This window comes from Saccopteryx bilineata, chromosome 7, assembly GCF_036850765.1.
Source record: "Saccopteryx bilineata isolate mSacBil1 chromosome 7, mSacBil1_pri_phased_curated, whole genome shotgun sequence".
Lineage (NCBI taxonomy): Eukaryota > Metazoa > Chordata > Mammalia > Chiroptera > Emballonuridae > Saccopteryx > Saccopteryx bilineata.
In genome coordinates, this window is record NC_089496.1 from 13378314 (window position 1) to 13397948 (window position 19635).

Here is a 19635-nt window from a genome sequence, read left to right on the forward strand (position 1 = left end):
AAATTCAGCATCAGTGCCAAGACTGACATGGCAGTTTTATGTTGTTCTCAGTGAGGAGTCATGAAGAAACAGCATTATTTAAGTAACTCTATGTGTGAAGAATAAAATAGCTATAAATTTAGTATTATCGTTTCCATCTGGGGATGATAGCAACACTACTTTCCCCTTTACCTTCTGTCTTTTTTTAGGGATGTAGATAACATGTGAAATAAAAAAATGAGATTGACTGCTGTCTTACAAAAATTACAGTCTATTACAGCTAATGTTTAACAGACTTATTCCCAATGTTAATAACACTTAAGGAAAACAATCTTTCCTTTCTTGACTTCCCTATGTCAAAAGAAAGAATTGTATGCTTTTAAAAAGAATAAGCTCATTTAATAATGAGGTTTGTTTTGATACATAGATGACATGTATCAGTTTTTGAGATTAATTTAAAAATTGTCTAATTCATAAAGCATCACTGCTCCTTGTAACAGTATCCCTCTGTTCCCTCCTTTCCTGCTTTGCTCCTGCCCCCCCAGCTGCCCGCCCTCAGCCACCTGTTCTCTCAAGCTGCCTCTTCCTCCCTCCCTCCCGCCACTGCCTTGCCTTTCTTTATTCTTCGACACCCAGCTACCTTGTGAATGCCAGTAGGTCAACCCTACTCGACATCTTTTAGTTTCTCAAGTACTCTGAGGTGGAATAAATTAACAGAGAATGGGAAATTTGAAGAGTTTGCTGTGACTTGTGTGGTGTAGATCTTCTCTCAGTCTTCTCTGCGAAATCTGTGTTTAACCTCATTGCTCACTAATGCTTTGATGTCAGTCCTTCCTGGGGAACAATAAGAAATGCTACTCTGTGTAAATACTTGCTCAGAATTAGAACAAAGGTTGCACTTAGAAACAGCCAACATCTGGGCCACATGGTAAATTCAGGTTTCTAGTTTAGTAGTATGTCATGTCATATTCATTTTAACTGGGAACCTCTTAAGGACATAATTCTTAAGTGGAATAAGTGGCTCTAATAGAGTCTCAGCTAGCATGAGAGAGGGTTGTTTTTGCTATTGGTTTTATTGTTTTGGTTTGGGGATGCTGCACTGGATCAGCTCTGGTACTTTGTTGGGAGCCCAGGAAAGTCACCGGGTGAAGCAGTAACTAAGGGTGTCCTAGCCTTAAGTTTAAGTGATGATGGCTTGATGAACCTGGGAGGGAGAGTGGTCTAGTGCTGCTACTGCTCTTGTTCCTAGGCAAATCACAACCGGGTGTGAGATGTTTGTGGCTTGTGCAGCTTTTGGTTGTGTCTACCACCTTATTCTTACTGGTGGTCATCTGTTCAAATGCTCCAATCATTGTGATCTAGGTCCTTCTTGTTTTAGGTTGTTGACTACTGCTAATGGAATCAGGCATGATTAGTCTTGCTTTGGGAAATTGTATCATCACTGGAATTTATTATTATTATTATTATTATTATTAAGCGAGAGGTAGAGTGGGGGGAGCAGAGTGACAGACTCCTGCATGTGTCCCGACCAGGATCCACCCAGCAAGCCCCTTACAGGGGCAATGTTCTGCCCATCTGGGGCCACTGCTCTGTTGCTCAGCAAGCGAGCTATTTTAGTGCCTGAGGCGAGGCCATGGAGCCATTCTCAACGCCCAGGAACATCTTGCTTGAACCATTTAGACCTCGGACCATGGCTGCAAGAGAGACAAAGAGAGAGAGAGAGAGAGAGAGAGAGAGAGAGAGAGAGAGAGAGAGAGAGAAGGGGGAGTGAGAGGGGTGGAGAAGTAGATGGATGCTTCTCCTGTGTGCCCTGACTGGGAATTGAACCTGGAGCATCTATACACTGGGCCGACGCTTTAACACTAAGCCAACTGGCCAGGGCCTCATCACTGGAATTTAAAGAAAACTTAACAATTACAGCTTTCTAATGAACATTGGTGTTAAAATGAGGCTACCTTAAACTCTTGCAGTAATTTATGGACAGTTACAAAAATGCGGTTACCTGAGCTTTCAGGAAATCCTTACATTTTTGCTCCTTCTCATCAATTCTTATATGAGTTATTCGGACAAGGCTGCATACCAGCTCTCGAATGTTTTCTTGGTCCTTTAAAAGCCTGTTTTCTTCTGCAAATTGCTGCTCTACTAACTTAGACTCAGCTTCTGATAGGATTTTCTTTTGAAAAACACAACATATTATGGTTTATTTCTTTGGAAAAAAACACTAGGGTCATTATCTTAGACTATTTTTCTACTTCCTATGCAAAATTTCTTTTATTAAAACATAAAACAAAGTAACTTTACTGCCTTAGCTCCAAGTATTTTTTTTATCTTATAAAAGTGTACAAATATGATGTGTTTAACATGACAGAACTTTTTTTATTCAGTTTATATTTTCAAGTACATTTAAGAAAAAGACATTACAAATATGTTTTAAAACACTTTGACAGTGGCTTGAATACACAAAGTTTAAAAATTTTAAATTAGACATTGGTGAAATAAAATATATTTTGTTTATTTATTTATTTAGAGAGAGAGAAACAGAGAGACAGAGAGAGGGACAGGTAGGGACAGACAGGCAGGCAGGAAGGTAGAGAGATGAGAAGCATCAATTCTTCATTGCAGCATCTTAGTTGTTCATTGATTGCTTTCTCGTACATGCCTTGACTGCAGTGGGGCGGGGGCTACAGCAAAGTGAGTGACCCCTTGCTCAAGCCAGCGACTTTGGGCTCAAGTCAGCGACCCTGCACTTAAGCTGGTGACCCCTCACCCCCGATCAAGCTGGATGAGCCCGCGCTAAAGCCAGCAACCTCGGGGTTTCAAACCTGGGTCCTCTGCATCCTAGTTCAGCATTCTACCCACTGTGCCACTGCCTGGTCAAGCTTATTTATTTTAAAAAGTATAATCAATAGCCCTTTTATTTAAAAAATCTCATGAATTTGTATAATTTTTGCTGCTTCAAGTATTTGTTTCCCCCAAAATGTAATGCACGATGGAGTAAATGCTGAGCTGAGGAAACAGACCCATGTGAAGTAGGGTCATAACCTCTGTTGCCTCTGCTGTTGATGAGGTTTCATGGAGCACTGACTGTAAAAACCCAACATCTTCATATTAATTATTCTTAGATGGAAACTTAAATGAGAGGTGATATTAACCTGTTGGGTCAAATTTCTTTTAGCCATTTCAACTTCCTTCTGGAGCTCCCTCCTCCTCTCAGATAATACAGAATCGTCTTTAGGGACAGCATCAATCTGGAAGTCAAAATAAATTTAAAACAGGCATTTATATAAGAGAGAAATCTTCAAAGTCATGTAGTGAATACTATCATGGACCTTTTGAAAATGGTGGGCAAATTATGATTCTTATTCTTTATAAAGTCATGGAAAACTACAATATAAACATCTGCCAAAAGTCTGTCATTCACTAGCTGCAAATATGCCATTTTTTATTTATTCGGAAATGAATAAACTTACTAATAATCGCTGCTAACATTTATAAAGCATTAATTATGTGTCACACAAAGTTATAAGTGTTTATATATATGATCTCATCGAATCCTCACAATAACTCCATGAAGTAGCTAACATTACTATCTCCAATTGTACAGATGAGGAAAAGGAGGAAAAAGACCCTCAGGCAACCTGCCTCAATGGTGTAGGTACAAATCCAAGTGGTTGACTTAGTCCCATGATCATAACATTGTATATTCAAATGATATTATTATGCTTATAAAGTGTTAATTCATTTATTAAATCCTAGAAATTACAGAAGAAACAGGACCTATTTATTTTATTTATTTATTTTTGTCTTCAGAGATAGATAGGCAGACAGGAAGGGAGAGAGATGAGAAGTATCAACTTGTAGTTGTGGCATTTTAATTATTCATTGATTGCTTTTCATATGTGCCTTGACAGGTGGTGGTGGGGGCTCCAGCCAAGTCAGTGACCCTTTGCTCAAGTCAGCGACACTGGGATCATACTGATGATCCTGTGCTCAAGCTGGTGACCCTGCACTCAAGCTAGCGAGCCAGCACTCAAGTTGGATGAGCCCATGCTTAAGCTGGTTACCATGGGTTTAGAACCTGGGTTTTCAGCATCCCAAGTTGAAGCTCTATCCACTGCGCCACCACAGGTCAGGCATTTATTAATAACAGTGAGAATAGTTGGCTACTCCTATGTAGTAGTTTGATGAGTATCAGGAAAATTCTTACACACACACACACACACACAAAAGCCTCTTTCACCATTTTTGTTGATACCAGAAATTCTACTGTTACATTTTTGTGTGTGTGTGTGTGACAGAGACAAAAAGAGGAACAGATAGGAACAGACAAACAGGAAGGTAGAGAGATGAGAAGCATCAATTCTTCATTGTGGTTCCTTAGTTGTTCATTGATTGCTTTCTCAGATGTGTCTTGACCAGGGGGCTTCAGCAAAACAAGTGCCCCCTTGCTCAAATCAGTGACGTTGGATTGAAGCTTGTGACCCCATGCTCAAGCTGGATGACCCCACGTTCAAAGCTGGTGACTTCAGGGTTTCGAACCTGGGTCCTCTATGTCCAAGTTCGACACTCTATCTATTGCGCCACCACCTGGTCAGGCCACCATTACATTTCTACTGTATTGGTTTGTGTTTCTGTTCTTAAAGTCCTTTGGGGAGAAGGCACCGATTCATTACACCAGTCTTTGTTGCCTTATCAGGAATGAGCTTGTCAGATTCTTTATGATGGAGCAGAGAGGAAAGAGGAGGTGGACACATGGCAGCTGCTGGGGAAATGCCAGCCAAGGACACAGGAAGATTATGTGGGAGGCTGACAGCGTTCTTGACATAGGGCTGGCGTAGAGCTGGACCTTTATAATAAAAGCTCATGACTCCAATCTGATGTAGTTTATCTTTATTGATATTTTGAGAGAGAGAGGAGGAAGGAGAGGGGGCAGACAGGAAGGGAGAGAGATGAAAAGTATCAATTTCTTGTTGCAGCTCTTTTGTAGTTCATTGATTGCTTTCTCATACATGCTTTGACTGGGATGGGGAGGGGGCTCCAGCTGAGCCAGTGACCCCTTGCTCAAGCCAGTGACCTTGGGCTCAAGCCAGAGACCTTGGGCTTCAGGCCAGTGACTTTTGGGCTCAAACTAGTGACCATGGGGTCATGTCTATGATCTCCTGCTCAAGCCAGAGATCCTGTGCCTATGCTCAAGCCGGATTAGCCTGTGCTCAAGCTGGTGACTTTGGGTTTCAAACCTGGGTCCTTCAGTGTCTCAGGTCAACATTCTATCTGCTGCACTATTGCCTCATCAGGCTGATGTAATTTATCTTCTACTGTAAAAAAGCACACACTTCTAGGCACCAAGGTAGAATACTGGCTAAAATTTTTCCCAAGAAGGGAAGATTGTACTGTTTAGTGATTTGAAGGTCATCTAACAAGGATCCTTCCAAAGTTCATGCTACTCTTTTAAACTAGCTGAAGGGCGTTTTTAGGGGCCTAGCATCCATAAAACAGTGCATTGTCAGTAGCACCTTCTCTACCCTCAGATGCCCAAGGACGTCCTGCTTTCCAGGGCCTCTTCCATCATAGAGAGCTAGCTGTTGAGAAGCATACATTGGACTCAGGGAGATAAGGTAGATTCTCATGAAATCCACAGAACAATATACCAAATTTGTGGTTTTGACCAGCAAATAACTGCTATCCCAGGTCCGGAAAGGGAAAACCCCACGTAGACTTGAATGATCAGGGAGGGAGTAATAGAAGATTTAAGACATCAGCGAGGGAGAATCTGACTTCTCCTTCTGGAGAGTGGTGTTACTGTATTCCCCAGGTATAAGATGTACCTTTTCCCAAAACTTTGGGATCTAAAAACTGGGTATGTCTTATACAGTGGTTGTGGCATTCCAAGTGCCACAGATGGAACTGAGGACGAGGCAATATATGAAGACAGTGATTTATCATCAGTCAGATGAGGACAAGCTCATGGATGGGAGTTTTGACAGTGATGAACAGTTGTATGAATTTTATGGTGAATAAAACGTGCATTCAATAACTTTATGTAATATAATATTTTCAAATTTTGGGCCCCCAAATTAAGATGTGTCTTATACACCGAAGCGTCTTATATATACATGGGGAAATACGGTAATTCAGAGAAAGTCGACAGGAGTCCTGGCTACCGGGTCTGAGTTTGCGCTGCAGGAGCCAGAAGCTAGCACTCCACAGGCCCTGCCTTCAGGTGTAGGCAGATCTGTACGTGAACACTAACTGGAAGATATGATGAGCCTTCCAGGCTTTCACAGACAATATGATGAGAGCACGCGCAACAGCTACTCTATCAGCTGAAGGCTCTTGACAAATTTCCCTGATTTCAGACTTCAAACATTTAGTTATTTACATGTTTTGAATTACAAATAACAATGCAATACAATGTATTCCTTTTTGAACTCAAGCTAGCCACTTCTCTGATGCTTTCTTCTATTCTCCATAAATTAGTGGTTCTCAAACTTTTTGAAGTCAGGGCGCATTTAAAATCCTACAAATAATTGTAGGTGCACTATATACAAATTTCTGAGAAATGTTATAATAATTAAGTCAAATATTAAAGAAAAAATATAAAGTCCAAACATGCTTTTATGGCAATTAAATAAAATAAATATGACAAAATTAAATTTATTTTGACATTAAAAACATTTTTATGTTACATTTTTGAGTTATAATTTTTAGAATTTGTAAAAAAGAGGGGTTGAAAAATTAAAAAACAACAAACAAGTTATCTTTTTATATATATAGATACATTCTTAGTAAGATTTAGTAAATTCGGCAGGTCCTGGCCTGAATGTGTTAAGTTTTTTCATTCTTGTGTTTATGAGAAACATAAGCCTGATGTGTCCTAGCGATTTCTTCAATGTTTGGGCATATATTTGAAAGGCAAACTCTCATTTCCTCATCAATACATTGAAGAATTCCTCTCTTTTTACTCTAAATTGTGATGAGTGCAGAAAACCCCCACCATACATATCATCTTAACTTTACACCAAACAAAGGATAGAAGAAATTTGCCTCCAGTTTTTCCGGGGAACAAGGGGGATAGTGACTGTAAACAACCCAGCACCACAGCTTAACAGCCTTTTGCAACCTAATCAGGCAAGTGAGGTGGGGTTTGGGCAGACTGTCAGCTTACAGCCAATTCTCCACACCTCTGTCTTCCAAAAATCTAAACTCCAAAAACCCTGTTGGTCTTTGGTCTCCAACAGGCACATATTTCTCTGGAATACCATGGGGCACACCTGAAAATCTAGGGTGCACCAGTGCACCCTGGTGCACACTTTGAGAACCACTGGCCTAGCACTTTGAGAACCACTGGCCTAGCACTTAGTTTAAGAAAAAGCTCTTCCCCACACCCTTTTAGGACTAAACTCTTCTCCACGCCCTTGACTGTTGCATGGTGAGGGGTGGTGCACTCTTACGAGGATTCCCGTTTATGCCTCAGTTGTGTGTGACTTTGTATCAGAGACTTCCTTATTTGCATATGGCTCTGCACTATATAATAAAGCAGACCGGGGGCTTTGCTTGACTCTTGTAAGCTCTTGCAAGCTAAAGGCATTGCAGAGACCTCCCGACCCCATCCTTTTTCTCTCTGAGTTTATTTCTTCATTCTGCACCCTTTTCACTCGGGACCTGGACAATTACGAGTTGCGCTGGTTCTCGGCACTACTCCCCGGGTACACTGTGGATAGTTTGGTGTCTGTTTTTCCTGCCATTTTCAATGCATGAACAAATATCAGTAACTTTCACAAAAGTTAAGAAATTAGACATTATTCTGTTGCTGTAAACATCCCAATTATTTGATATTAGTGAACCTCCATTTCTTTAAGGCTTTGATTTTATTTTGAAATATTTCAAACATTCATGAGGTGTGTGGCTTGAATTTCTGAGACAGTCTCTATGATCAAAGGCCACAGGAGAATCAAACAACCGTCTCTAGGGGAAAACAAATTCTGGAAAATAACTGGAATCCTTCATGCGTACCTTTTATCTCTTTCCTTTTTGGACTGTATACAGGTCTAAAATATTCATTCATGTGGGCGTGACTGGCCTGACCCACTCTTATTTTCAAGTACTGCCAACCACTGTAGAGCTGTGGCTGGGATAATTATAAAAGTCACAAGGTCAAAGAGAAACTAGTCTCTCACTGAAATTGTACAAGACAAAAACATAGATTTTTCTTAAGATCAATAGGGAAGAGGATTTTAATACAGTTTTATTTCTATTAGTTTTATATTCTGTGAATGCTATTTTGTAAACTTAATAGCTAAAAGTGACATAATATAAATAGCACCTATTAATTAACATATGAGCATTTTACTGCAATTTCCTCTTTGGTCAGGGCAATTCCTTCTATATTTGTGTCTAGCTAGATCAACCTATAGTAGGCAAGACTTATCATCAGATATAGCATTCAATTAGCTTTGTAATATCCCACTTTTAAACAGAAGAAGATAACCAAGAACCACAAGATATTTGAGGAAAATTTCTTTAAAAAAAGAGGCAAGAGCCTGACCAGGCAGTGGCACAGTGGATAGAGTGTCAGACTGGGAAGCGGAGGACCCAGGTTCAAAACCCCAGGGTCACAGCTTGAGCCCAAGGTCGCTGGCTTGAGCAAGGGATCACTCAGTCTGCTTTAGTCCTCTGGTCAAGCACATATGAGAAACAAATCAATGAATACCTAAGGTGCCGCAACAAAGAACTGATGCTTCTCATCTCTCTCCCTTCCTATCAGTCTGTCCCTATCTATCCCTCTCTCTGTCTCCGTCACAAAAAAAAGCAATACAAACACATAAATAAAAAAAACAGAAAAATGTAATAATCAGAAAATAAAGTCTATTCAGAGAAAAAAAATCATTAACATCCTCAGTGAAACAAAAAAAGATATGAAGTAAGAATGAGGATAACATAAAGAAGAAACATTCAGAGAAAAAAAGAGCTTATGGAAATTTAAAAAATGGTAGTAGAATAAGAAATTATATGGAATTTAAATAAAAAGTTGAGAAAATCTCCCCTTGCAGCAAATCCAAATGAAAAAGGAATGGAAAATAACAAAAAAAGACAAAGAAATTAAAAGACTATTTAAAAAGGTACAACATCTGGATAACAGGAGTCCCACAAAGAAAGAGTAGACATAATTAAAGAAACTATTAAGACAGAGTCTCAGAACTGAAACACATATGTTTCTATATACAAAGAGCCCATTAAGTGTCCAGCACAATAGATAGAAGACCCACAACTAGGAACATCACTGTGAAACTTAAAAATAATTCTAGAGGTATGTAAAAATTCCTACAGGCTTTAAACATGAACAATAAAACTAAACTGGCTTCAAACAAAAGATCCAGCATCAGAATGACACTAAGGTTCTTAATAGTGACTCCAGAAGCTAAACAACAATGAAACAATGCCTCCTTTATGAAGAAATGATTTCCAAGCAAAAATTCCATCTCCAGTTAAATTATTAATTACTGTATCTATAAATCTAGTGAGAAGTTAAAATATTTTCTGACAAGACCCTGGCCAGTTGGCTCAGTGGTAGAGCATCAGACCAGCCTGTGGATGCCCCAGGTTTGATGACCAGCCAGGGCATATAGGAGAAACACCATCCGCTTCTCCACCCTTCCTCTTTCTTTCTTTATTTCTCACTCTTCTCCTCCCACAGCCCTGGCTCGATTGGTTTGAGTGCATCGTCCCTGGCACTGTGAATGGTTCTGTGGAGCCTCTGCACCAGGCATTAAATATAGCTCGGTTGTGAGCACCAGCCCCAGATGGGCAGAACATCAGCCCCAGATGGAGTTTGCTGAGTGGATCTGGTGCGAATGCATGTGGGAATCCGTCTCTCTATTTCCTCTCCTCTCACTTGGAAAAGAAGAAAAAAATATTTTCTGACATGCAAGGTGCTCTGACATGCATTTTCTGTCACACAGGTCTTAAAAAGTCACATTCCATTTACCTTTTCCCAAGAAGCTACTGGAAGGCATGCTCCTCCCACAAAATGAGAGTAGGCCAAGAGGAAGAAATAGAAGAGGTCCATGAAACAGGAGATCCAACATAGGGGAGGGGTGGAGGGAGTTACCAAGATGATGGAGCAAGTCTCCTAAAATCAAAGCTGGGAAGTACACATACTGAGAATGAGATCAGTGACAGAGCGGAAGGCTGACAAAGAGAAAAGCATCTGACATCCAGGAGCTGACCTGGCACTCACAGCTGGGCCTTGGTATCCTGCTGAACACAAACATTCCACGGAAATAACCACCAGCCAACTCTATTCTATGAGCACAGACAAAAACATGAACATTGTCTAATCCACAAGATATCACATATTCTCATCTCACAGTCCTTCCCAATTACAACTTTAGCCTCGACCTAGTCTTTCTCTTTCTAGCTGCGATTTATTACAGTACTCAAGCATAAAATTATTCTCACTTTCTGACAACATCCAAATCCAGAACAAAGCCTCACTCTGTAAACCATCCCCCAAATCATCTAACATGAGCTCAAATCCTATAAGTCCTTTCTAATATTCTGTCACTGAGATACCCTACTGTTCCCCATGGTGCATTTCATGCATTTTAAAAAGACCTTTTCTCTGTTCTTTTTCTTTTCCTCCTCTTTTTCTATTGATAGCAAAAACAACTTTTAAATAGATTTTTACTTCAAAAAGTTAACACTGAGCTTACAAGTGAGGTGGAGGCAGAGCACCCACCTCTAACAGAAGCCTTTGATGCAGGGCTTGAGTCTGAGTGAGGGCATCCCGCGACACTTTCAAGAGTTGCTCCATCTTTTTCAAATTTCGAAAATCTCGTTCTTTCTCTCTTTGCTTCCGAGAAAGTTCATCGCGGTGGTTCTGTTTGTCAATGAGACAGTTTCGTAAATTGAGATCCAAGATCCCTCTGTTCCAGGTAAAGAGACAAAATGAAAGTGATTAGTCATCAGTTGCCCTTCATGTTTTGAAAGCCGCAAGCTCAGCATATACATACAGAACTATTCTCATGTTAGAATCAAGTTGTAAACAACACCCATAGCAACTTTGTTTGCAAGTTGGTATCATTTAATGCCACAATCTTACAAAAAACCCAAATAGAATAGCAGATAGTCAAAAAGAGAGGCTCTCAATTTCCCTGCAATTTGACTTAAAATTAGGAAGTAACACTCTCTCAGGAAATCACATCACCAAATCGTTCCCATTAGGAAAAAGTCATAATTACGTGAGAAACACCATTCATTTGTAGGAAAAAAACATCCCTCAACTACAGCACTCTCCAGTGACATAATTTTCCAGAGGCACAATGCAGAAACTTACAAAATACAACAGATTGTGTCTTTCAGATTTGGTCACAGGAAATTGAAAACAATGAGTAAAGGATGGAAAAAAAATACGTTAAATGCTTTATTTAATAAGATATGTTTTATTAATGGTAAAATTGCTTTAAAATTCTATAAAATGTTTATTGAAAAAATCCATTAAAATCTATTTCAGATTATGTTTCAAATCCTCATATATATGGGAACCCTTGTGCACGGTTGATGGGAATACAGATTGGAGCAGCCACTATGGAAAACAGTATGGAGTTACCGCAAAAAATTAAAAATAAAACTGTCTTATGACCCAGTGATTTCACTTCTGGGAATTTATCCAAATAAATCTATAACACTAATTCAAAAGAATATATGCACCCCTTGTTCATTGCAATATTATTTACAATAGCCAAGATTTGAAAACAACCCAAGTACCCATCAGTAAATGAGTGGATAAAAAGCTGTGGTACATTTATGCAATGGAATACTACTTGGCCATAAAAAAGAAGGCAATCCTCCCCTCTGTGGCAGCGTGGATGGACCTGGAAAGCATTATGCTGAGTGAAATAAGCCAGTCAGAGAAAGACAAGTACCATATGATTTCACTCATATGTGGAATCTAATGAACAAGCAAAATGGAGACAAACTCAAAGATGAGCAGGCTGGCAGCTGTCAGGGCAAGAGGCTAGATGAGGGGGGTAGAGAGATTCAGCAAAAAAAAGATAAATAAATAAATTTTATAACAATGTTTATTGAAAAATTCTATAAAAACAAATCTGAGCCCTGGCTGGTTGGCTCAGTGGTAGAGTGTCGGCCTGGAGTGCAGGAGTCCTGGGTTCAATTCCTGGCCAGGGCACACAGGAGAAGCGCCCATCTGCTTCTCCACCCCTCCCCCTCTCCTTCCTCTCTGTCTCTCTCTTCCCCTCCTGCAGCCAAGGCTCCACTGGAGCAAAGTTTGCCCGGGTGCTGAGGATGGCTCTGTGGCCTCTGCCTCAGGTGCTAGAATGGCTCTGATTGCGGCAGAGCAAAGCCCCAAGATGGGCAGAGCACTGCCCCCTGGTGGGCATTCCGGGTGGATCCCGGTCGGGCGCATGTGGGAGTCTGTCTGACTGCCTCCCCCATTTCCAACTTCAGAAAAATACAAAAAAAAAAAAAGAAATAAAAAACAAATCTGTCTGAGATTATGTTTTGAATCCTCATGTATAAACTGAAGAAAAATTTAGATGACAAACACACATATAACTAACCTTTCAGTTAGTGCAGTTGCTTCATTCTCTCTGGTTAAATCTAACAGCTTGACAAATTGGTTATATTCTCGCTCCTTGATTTCAAGTAAGGCTCGTTTGCCTTCAACTTCCTTTATTACGTCCTCCTTCTCTTCTGTTATAGTATTAATTTTGGTTTCAACTTTCTTTAGGGAGTCATTTAGTTCTTTGAGTTCACCTTCCAAGACCAGTTTTTTCTTTTCCATTTCTCTGTGAGGGGTACATACACACATAACACATGTGTGTGGCTACAGATACACTCATGCATACATATGTACACACATTTGCCTTATTTTGAGCCCAGCTGTCTTTACCTATTTTTACATCTTTATCAGGCAACAGAAGAGCTAGTCATAAATTCAGTGATCTCAGAAGTGGGGTGAAGACCACAGATGAGTGGGGCTCAGAGATCTCCCCTGAATGCCCTTGAGGGCCTGGGTTTGTCCAGCCTGCCCACTTTCTCCCCAGACCTTGGGGTTCTGTCTCATCCTGACCAGCCTCCCAGAACTGACCTGAATGTTTAGCTTTGTTGCTGATGGGCGTGGCTTTTAGAACCATTACTAGTACCTACTTCTTTCTCCAGAATTTTTGTGTCATCACTTCATTTTATCTTCTTTTGTTCCTCTAAACTTTGAGAATTTTGTCAGTAACTCTGCCTCAAAATCCACCCTGAATTTTGAGTGTGTGTGTGTGTGTGTGTGTGTTACACAGGTGAATAAGAGGAAAAGAATTCCTATCATTTGAGCTTTAAGCTTCTGGCTGACTGAAATTCTTCTAAACCATAAAACTCTACATAGTTTAAATAATTTATCCCTTGACCATCTCTGTTAAGATCATTTGGAGCTGTCCATAAAGATATGATTTATAAATTTGGAAGAGAATATTGTCCCCAATTTTGAGACACAAATGAGTGTCATGAATGCTAGTCATAGGCTGCACTACTTTCTTTTAATGAACTTGATACTCACAACTAGACAGGAACAAATGCAAGTATTTCTAAAATTATAACCATAATTTGATGTGTTCAGTGGTTAATATTCTTGTTTTAGTGTGTGCACATAACTTGGGAGGGATTAAAAATGAAAATATTAAACCATACACTTTTTTGCGTGTTGTTTTTTCTATCTCTTTTCCAATTTGTACAGGAATGGCTTGATGGTGGACCACTTCATCCTGGTAAAAAAATGCAACCATGTTAAATTAGGTAGTCTTGGGCCAGGGGCAGTTAAGCTAAGCAAATTAAATAGGAGAGAGAAAAGAACTACAGCCCTGGCCGGTTGGCTCAGTTAGAGTGTCAGCCTGGCGTGCAGGAGTCCGGGATTCGATTCCCGGCCAGGGCACACAGGAGAAGCGCCCATCTGCTTCTCCACCCCTCCCCCTCTCCTTCCTCTCTATCTCTCTCTTCCCCTCCCACAGCCAAGGCTCCATTGGAGCAAAGTTTGCCCGGGCGCTGAGGATGGCTCTGTGGCTTCTGCCTCAGGCGCTAGAATGGCTCTGATTGCGGCAGAGCGACACCCCAGATGGGCAGAGCATCGCCCCTGGTGAGCATGCCGGGTAGATCCCGGTCCGGCGCATGCGGGAGTCTGTCTGACTGCTTCCCCGTTTCCAACTTCAGAAAAATACAAAAAACAAACAAACAAACAAAAAAACTACAATATATTGAATGAACTTTTACTATCTGTTCTGTGCTATGCTGGGTGCTTTAATTATTCTATTTATTACAGTGACTACACTATAGTCGGTGCTCTGCCCAGATTCCCTCTATGGAAGTATACCCATCCATCACAGGTTGTAGGAATTGGCTGCTAACAGTTCACGCTTGTTCTCTTCTCCATAGCTGAGCAGAGCTGACTTGTTGGGGAATAGGGGATTGAGGGAAGGGGGAAAGGCTGTGAAATGACTGACTGATGTGGTGATATAACAGCCCATCTCCCTGCCTCTGGGTGGAACAGCCTCTGTGGTGCAATCCACGGGCAAGAGCTCCCCGTGGAATCAGGCAGATGCTCAGGTTCTCCTGAAACCATATTTTGGCCCAGTTTCTTTCCCAGTTCTATCCTGCTTCCCTTACTCCCTTATCAGATTCTCCTTAAAGCCCTCTCTCCATGAATACTTGTCTTAAGCTCTGCTTCTAGGGAATCCTGCCTAAGACTCTTGCTCAGAGACATTAAAATAATTTTCCCAAAGTCACATAGCTAATAATTTGTCAAGGCCAAGCTTTACTTTCCATTATGCTCTGCAGGTTCAGAGAAGGTTCAGTCTTAGCCTCAAAAATCTTATGTCCGTGGCATGGGGAATGGAAGAGCCCCTTCCCACCTGAGGGTCACAGTGCACTCTGGGGCTAACACAGGCAGGGAGGTTAACACATTGCAGCAGTGTGTGCATTTCTCCCTGGGATCTCACTCAGTCCTGGGGAAGATCCAAGTTTTATGAGGCTGAGACTTGTACAATTTTAGGAGGGGGGTCTCTTTAAGAAAAAGAGTAGAAAACTAAAATGTGAATTAGGTACAAGGCTTTGGAAGAGGTTCATGCAAGTGAGAGGCCTGAGCTCTAGCTTCATTGGGTTCCTCATAACCCATCTCTGCCTAGTTCCTGAGTTCCAGGCAGCAGCTGGGCACATCTGGGCCAACTGCTCTAAGACACATAAGGAAAAAGAGGTCAAAGTGTAAAATAACTGTCCTCTAAGCCAAAGAGTGCCAGATGTTATTTTAAAATAACTCTAGACTATGTAACTTGTTTTGAGAATTATTACACATTGAAAAAATAAAATGAATCTGAATGATCTCCTAAAACAGAAATACAGGTCCCTCATCACTGGCATGGTGAGAGAGAAGTAGAATGGAATCAAGCAGATCAGGATAGGGTGATAAAAATAAGAGGTTAGGAAATGGTTACTGGTCCAGGAAGAGGCTATGGTTGTGGCAATCATTTGTAATACTGAAAAATGCTTGGTGAAGTCCAGAGAGACCTTTCCCTGGGTTGGGATTCCAAATTACAATGATACTACCGAGCACTCTGCACTTTCGTGAACTTCCAGAGACCGGTTTAGTCTGATTAGCTTACTCACTATGCTGATCATTTCAGTTTGTGAGATGGTACACCTCTTTGTCAAACCTGACACATGCAGTTGCAGGCACACTGTCTGGGCATTAATGAACTGTAAGGAGCACACCTTTAGGGTGACCTGATACTCCAACAATTCTTCTAGTTCCTTCTGCTCCTTTAGTAATTGCTTCTGCTTAGATGTTAAATCTTCCCGTAAAGTTTTAATTTCTAATTTCTTCTGTATTATTTCTTTACGTAATTCTTCAGTGCTTTCTTTCAATATTCTCATCTTTTTCTCCATTTCCTTTAAAAGTCGTGAAAATTGCCAGGTTATTTAGCATCTGAACAAACATTTATCTACCTAAATATGAAATTAAAAGTAATTTTCTTCCTAATATAAAAATATTTATATTCGTTTTGAGTTTCATGAGTGATTTTTTACCAAGTTAAATATAATTTATTATTTCTGACATTTTTAATAGAGGCATGACAATTGTACTGTAGGAATTAAACATTTTACATGAGATTCATACTCTCATTTTTTTTCTAGTGTTCTTCTTTATCCTCATATACATATATATTTGTGTGTGTGTGTGTGCGCGCGTGCACACGCGCGCAACAGAGACAGAGAGAGACAGAAAGAGGGACAGATAGGGACAGACTGACAGGAAGGGAGAGAGATGAGAGCCATCAATTCTTTGTTGCAGCACCTTAGCTGTTCATTGATTGCTTTCTCATATGTGCCTTGACTGGGGGGCTAGCGCAGACCGAGTGACCCCTTGCTCAAGCCAGCGACCTTGGGCTCAAGCTAGTGAGCCTTGCTCAAACCAGAGGAGCCTGTGCTCAAGCTGACAACCTTGGGGTTTTGAACCTGGGTCTTCCATGTCCCAGTATGACGCGCTATCCACTGCACCACTGCCTGGTAAGGCTCCTCCTATATTTTAAACATTCACTTTTTTAGAGTTAATTTTTATTTTAGACCAAAAGGTATTAGTGAAAATTTTCCAGCTATTTTTTAGTAACTTTGTAATTTGACAAAATTTGATGCAAATAATCTTGAACTATCTGCTTCTGGTTAACCTGCGTCCCAATGAAATTCAGGAGTTTGTGTTTGGAATGCTAAATACCCTGCACTCCTAGTCTCCCATTTTCTTATTGATATTACTTCTCTCATTTCACACACATGCTCCCCAAACACCCCTGCCCCGCCCCACACTCATAACATAGTACCTTTGTTTCCCCTGCCTGATTATCTGGGGAGTGTTGGACTCAAGGACAGGAAGCTTTCTTACACTCAGAAAGTCTGCATGGTGCTAAACTGAGTGGACGGCTCCATTGACCTGCTCGGGATTTTTGCACATCTCCCTCCTCCTCTGCTGCTGGAAGGGGGTGCAGTTGGTGATCCTATGACCTGGAACTAAACTTCAAAGTGCTCTTCTCCATAAAATCTGTGTTGTTAACGATGGCTAGGTATCCTTATATATGTTATATATTCTATATATTCTATAATAATTGTATGTATACTTATATAATGTAATATATATACACACATATATAAAATAGTAGTTTGCTCTATGCTAAACAGGTTTTAGAATTAAAACACCAACTTCTTTTTTTTGTATTTTTCCAAAGTTAGAAACGAGGAGGCAGTCAGACAGACTCCAGCATGCGCCTGACCGGGATCCACCCAGCATGCCCACTAGGGGCTGATGCTCTGCCCCTCTGAGGCATTGCTCTGTTTTGATTGGAGCCATTTTAGTGCCTGAGGCAGAGGCCATGGAGCCATCCTCAGCACCCGGGCCAATGGAACCTTGGCTGCAGGAAGGAAAGAGAGAGATCAAGAGGAAGGAGAGGGGGAGGGGTGGAGAAGCAGATGGGTGCTTCTCCTGTGTGCCCTGACCGGGAATCAAACCCAGGACTTCCACACGCCAGGCCAACACTCTACTGCTAAGCCAACTGGCCAGGGCCAAAACACCAACATTCTTGATGGGTGGTGGTACAGTGGGTAGAACATCAACCTGGGATACTAAGGTCACAGGGTTGAAATCCTGAGGTCACTGGCTTGAGTGCAGGCTTGCCAGCTTGATCATGGGGTCACTGGCTTGAGCATGGGATCATGTTTTAGAAGCCTGAGGTCGCTGGCTTGAGCAAGGGGTCACTGGCTCAGCTTGAGCCCCCTGGTCAAAGCATGTATGAGAAGCAATCAATGAACAACAACAACAAAAAAAAAAAAAAGGAAAAAAAAGTGAAGCAACTATGACTTGATACTTCTCATCTCTCTCTTGCCTCTCTTTCTCCCTTCCTGTCTCTCTCACTCTAAAAACAACAAAACAAAAAAATGCCAACAACATGCTTTTGAAATATAACCATTCAGAAGGTGAAATAATACAAAGTGTGATAATCTTTCTATATACTCTGTATGATAGATTGCAAACATTAAACAAAAATTCCTCTTACTCCTGTAAGTCTTTGTCATTCTTCCTATTAAGAGGTAAGATCTAGTTCTCTACCCCTTGATTTTAGACTTGGTCATGTGACCTGCTTTGACCATTGAAATATTCCAAAAGTGATTTAAACAGAGGCTTGAAAAGTGCTTGCATGCTGATTTTGCCCTCTCTTGAGTCTGTCTCTTTCTTGAGGTTGGAAATCAATCCTTCCAGCATCGTGTGACTAACTAGTGACATGTGACCTTAGACCAACTAGCCTGCCAATTGGCTGTTATTGGAATGACGTCATGCTAGACCACCCAACCCTCACAGATCCAACTTAGACCAGAAGAATTCAGAACTGTGAAAAATAAGAAACAGTTGTTTTAAGCCACTAAGTTTTGGGGCATTTTATTAGGCAGGAATAGATAAGTGATATATCTTTTTCATAAAAATGTTTTGTAATAAGTTGTTCAGGAAACTATGATGGTAATAGCTATAGCAAAAATAATGTTTTAAAATGCCAACCTTTTAAAATCTTTTTTTTTTTCTTCTGGAAAAAAAGCAAATAATGTCCAAGTAATCCCAGCCTAAATCAGATGCCAAACAGCTAAAGCATATAATAGATATCACCCATGTTTACTCCAGAAGTTATATAGATATTCCCTTCTATATAATCTGTAGTTAAGACTTCTGGATCTTTTAAACATTTCAGGGTATGGTTGTTGTGACAAATTAATATTTATCTAAAGGGATGTTTGAATCCAGCTGTATTTAACAAACTCTAGACCATCTATATAAGACTTACTCCTGGCTTAGGGATCTTCTCAAATTCCTTTGTTATGAGGGTTTTTTCTTCCATTAAGCTGCAAAAAAATTAAAAAGGAGGTTTGACAAAGTACAAAGTACAAGTTAGCTATTTCTGCAGTAATAACTTTCCCTCTCTCCTCCCAGTGGACTTCTCATGCTTGTTGCCAGGCCCAGTGTTCAATCGCTACAGTAGTTTCAGTGCATCCTCTCGGTTCCACCTCAGCACTGTGACACATGCCCACCAGAGCAGTTACCTCATCATGCTATAACTACTTGGGAGCATAACCTCCCTCCTATACTCTGCTCCTTCCAGGCAGGCTCTGGACCTTTTGTTTTTTGTATTATTTGCAATGAGGTAATGCCTTCCTGGATTACTCAACAGCTTCCACTGGTTCCATCAAATAAGCAGATCATACTAGCCAGACTGTCTAGGAACATGGAGCTAAGAATGCATGCACATTAGTTTTCATTTTTAAGACATTTTATTTGCAATAATGTATATTAAGGTTAATGTAATAAGTATGTGCCACTTGGATTTTGATATAGTTAGTTGTCTTGGCCACAAGATAAAGCTGAATTTTTCAGAGCTTTGAATACTTATGCCTTTGCTTTTAAAGCTTGTATAGAAATCGATACTTTACTTTCAAGCTATTGATCCTACACCACACCCATCTTGCCACGTGGTGGCGGTAGTGTGTTGCTATCTTTTGGTTGTGAAGGCAACCTTGGTGAACTTGAGTTTCAAAATGGTAACAAGAAGCTCTCACACAAGTCAAGACTTA

At 40.6% G+C, this 19635-nt stretch overlaps 1 protein-coding gene across 4 annotated transcripts in view; it reads right to left on the reverse strand.

Annotated features, from left to right (window-relative positions):
* CCDC146 (coiled-coil domain containing 146) overlaps window positions 1–19635 on the reverse strand; it is a 198095-nt gene that overhangs the window by 22869 nt on the left and 155591 nt on the right. For 3 of the 4 annotated variants that reach the window (XM_066238450.1, XM_066238449.1, XM_066238452.1), the window contains exons 5-11: window positions 18852–18909; window positions 15745–15921; window positions 13675–13748; window positions 12558–12785; window positions 10718–10904; window positions 3132–3227; window positions 1982–2152 (exon numbers count right to left, since the gene is read on the reverse strand). In XM_066238450.1, the coding sequence (XP_066094547.1) occupies window positions 1982–2152; window positions 3132–3227; window positions 10718–10904; window positions 12558–12785; window positions 13675–13748; window positions 15745–15921; window positions 18852–18909 (991 nt within the window). The remainder of the gene's footprint in view (window positions 1–1981; window positions 2153–3131; window positions 3228–10717; window positions 10905–12557; window positions 12786–13674; window positions 13749–15744; window positions 15922–18851; window positions 18910–19635) is intronic. The other variant, XM_066238451.1, reaches the window with a different exon arrangement.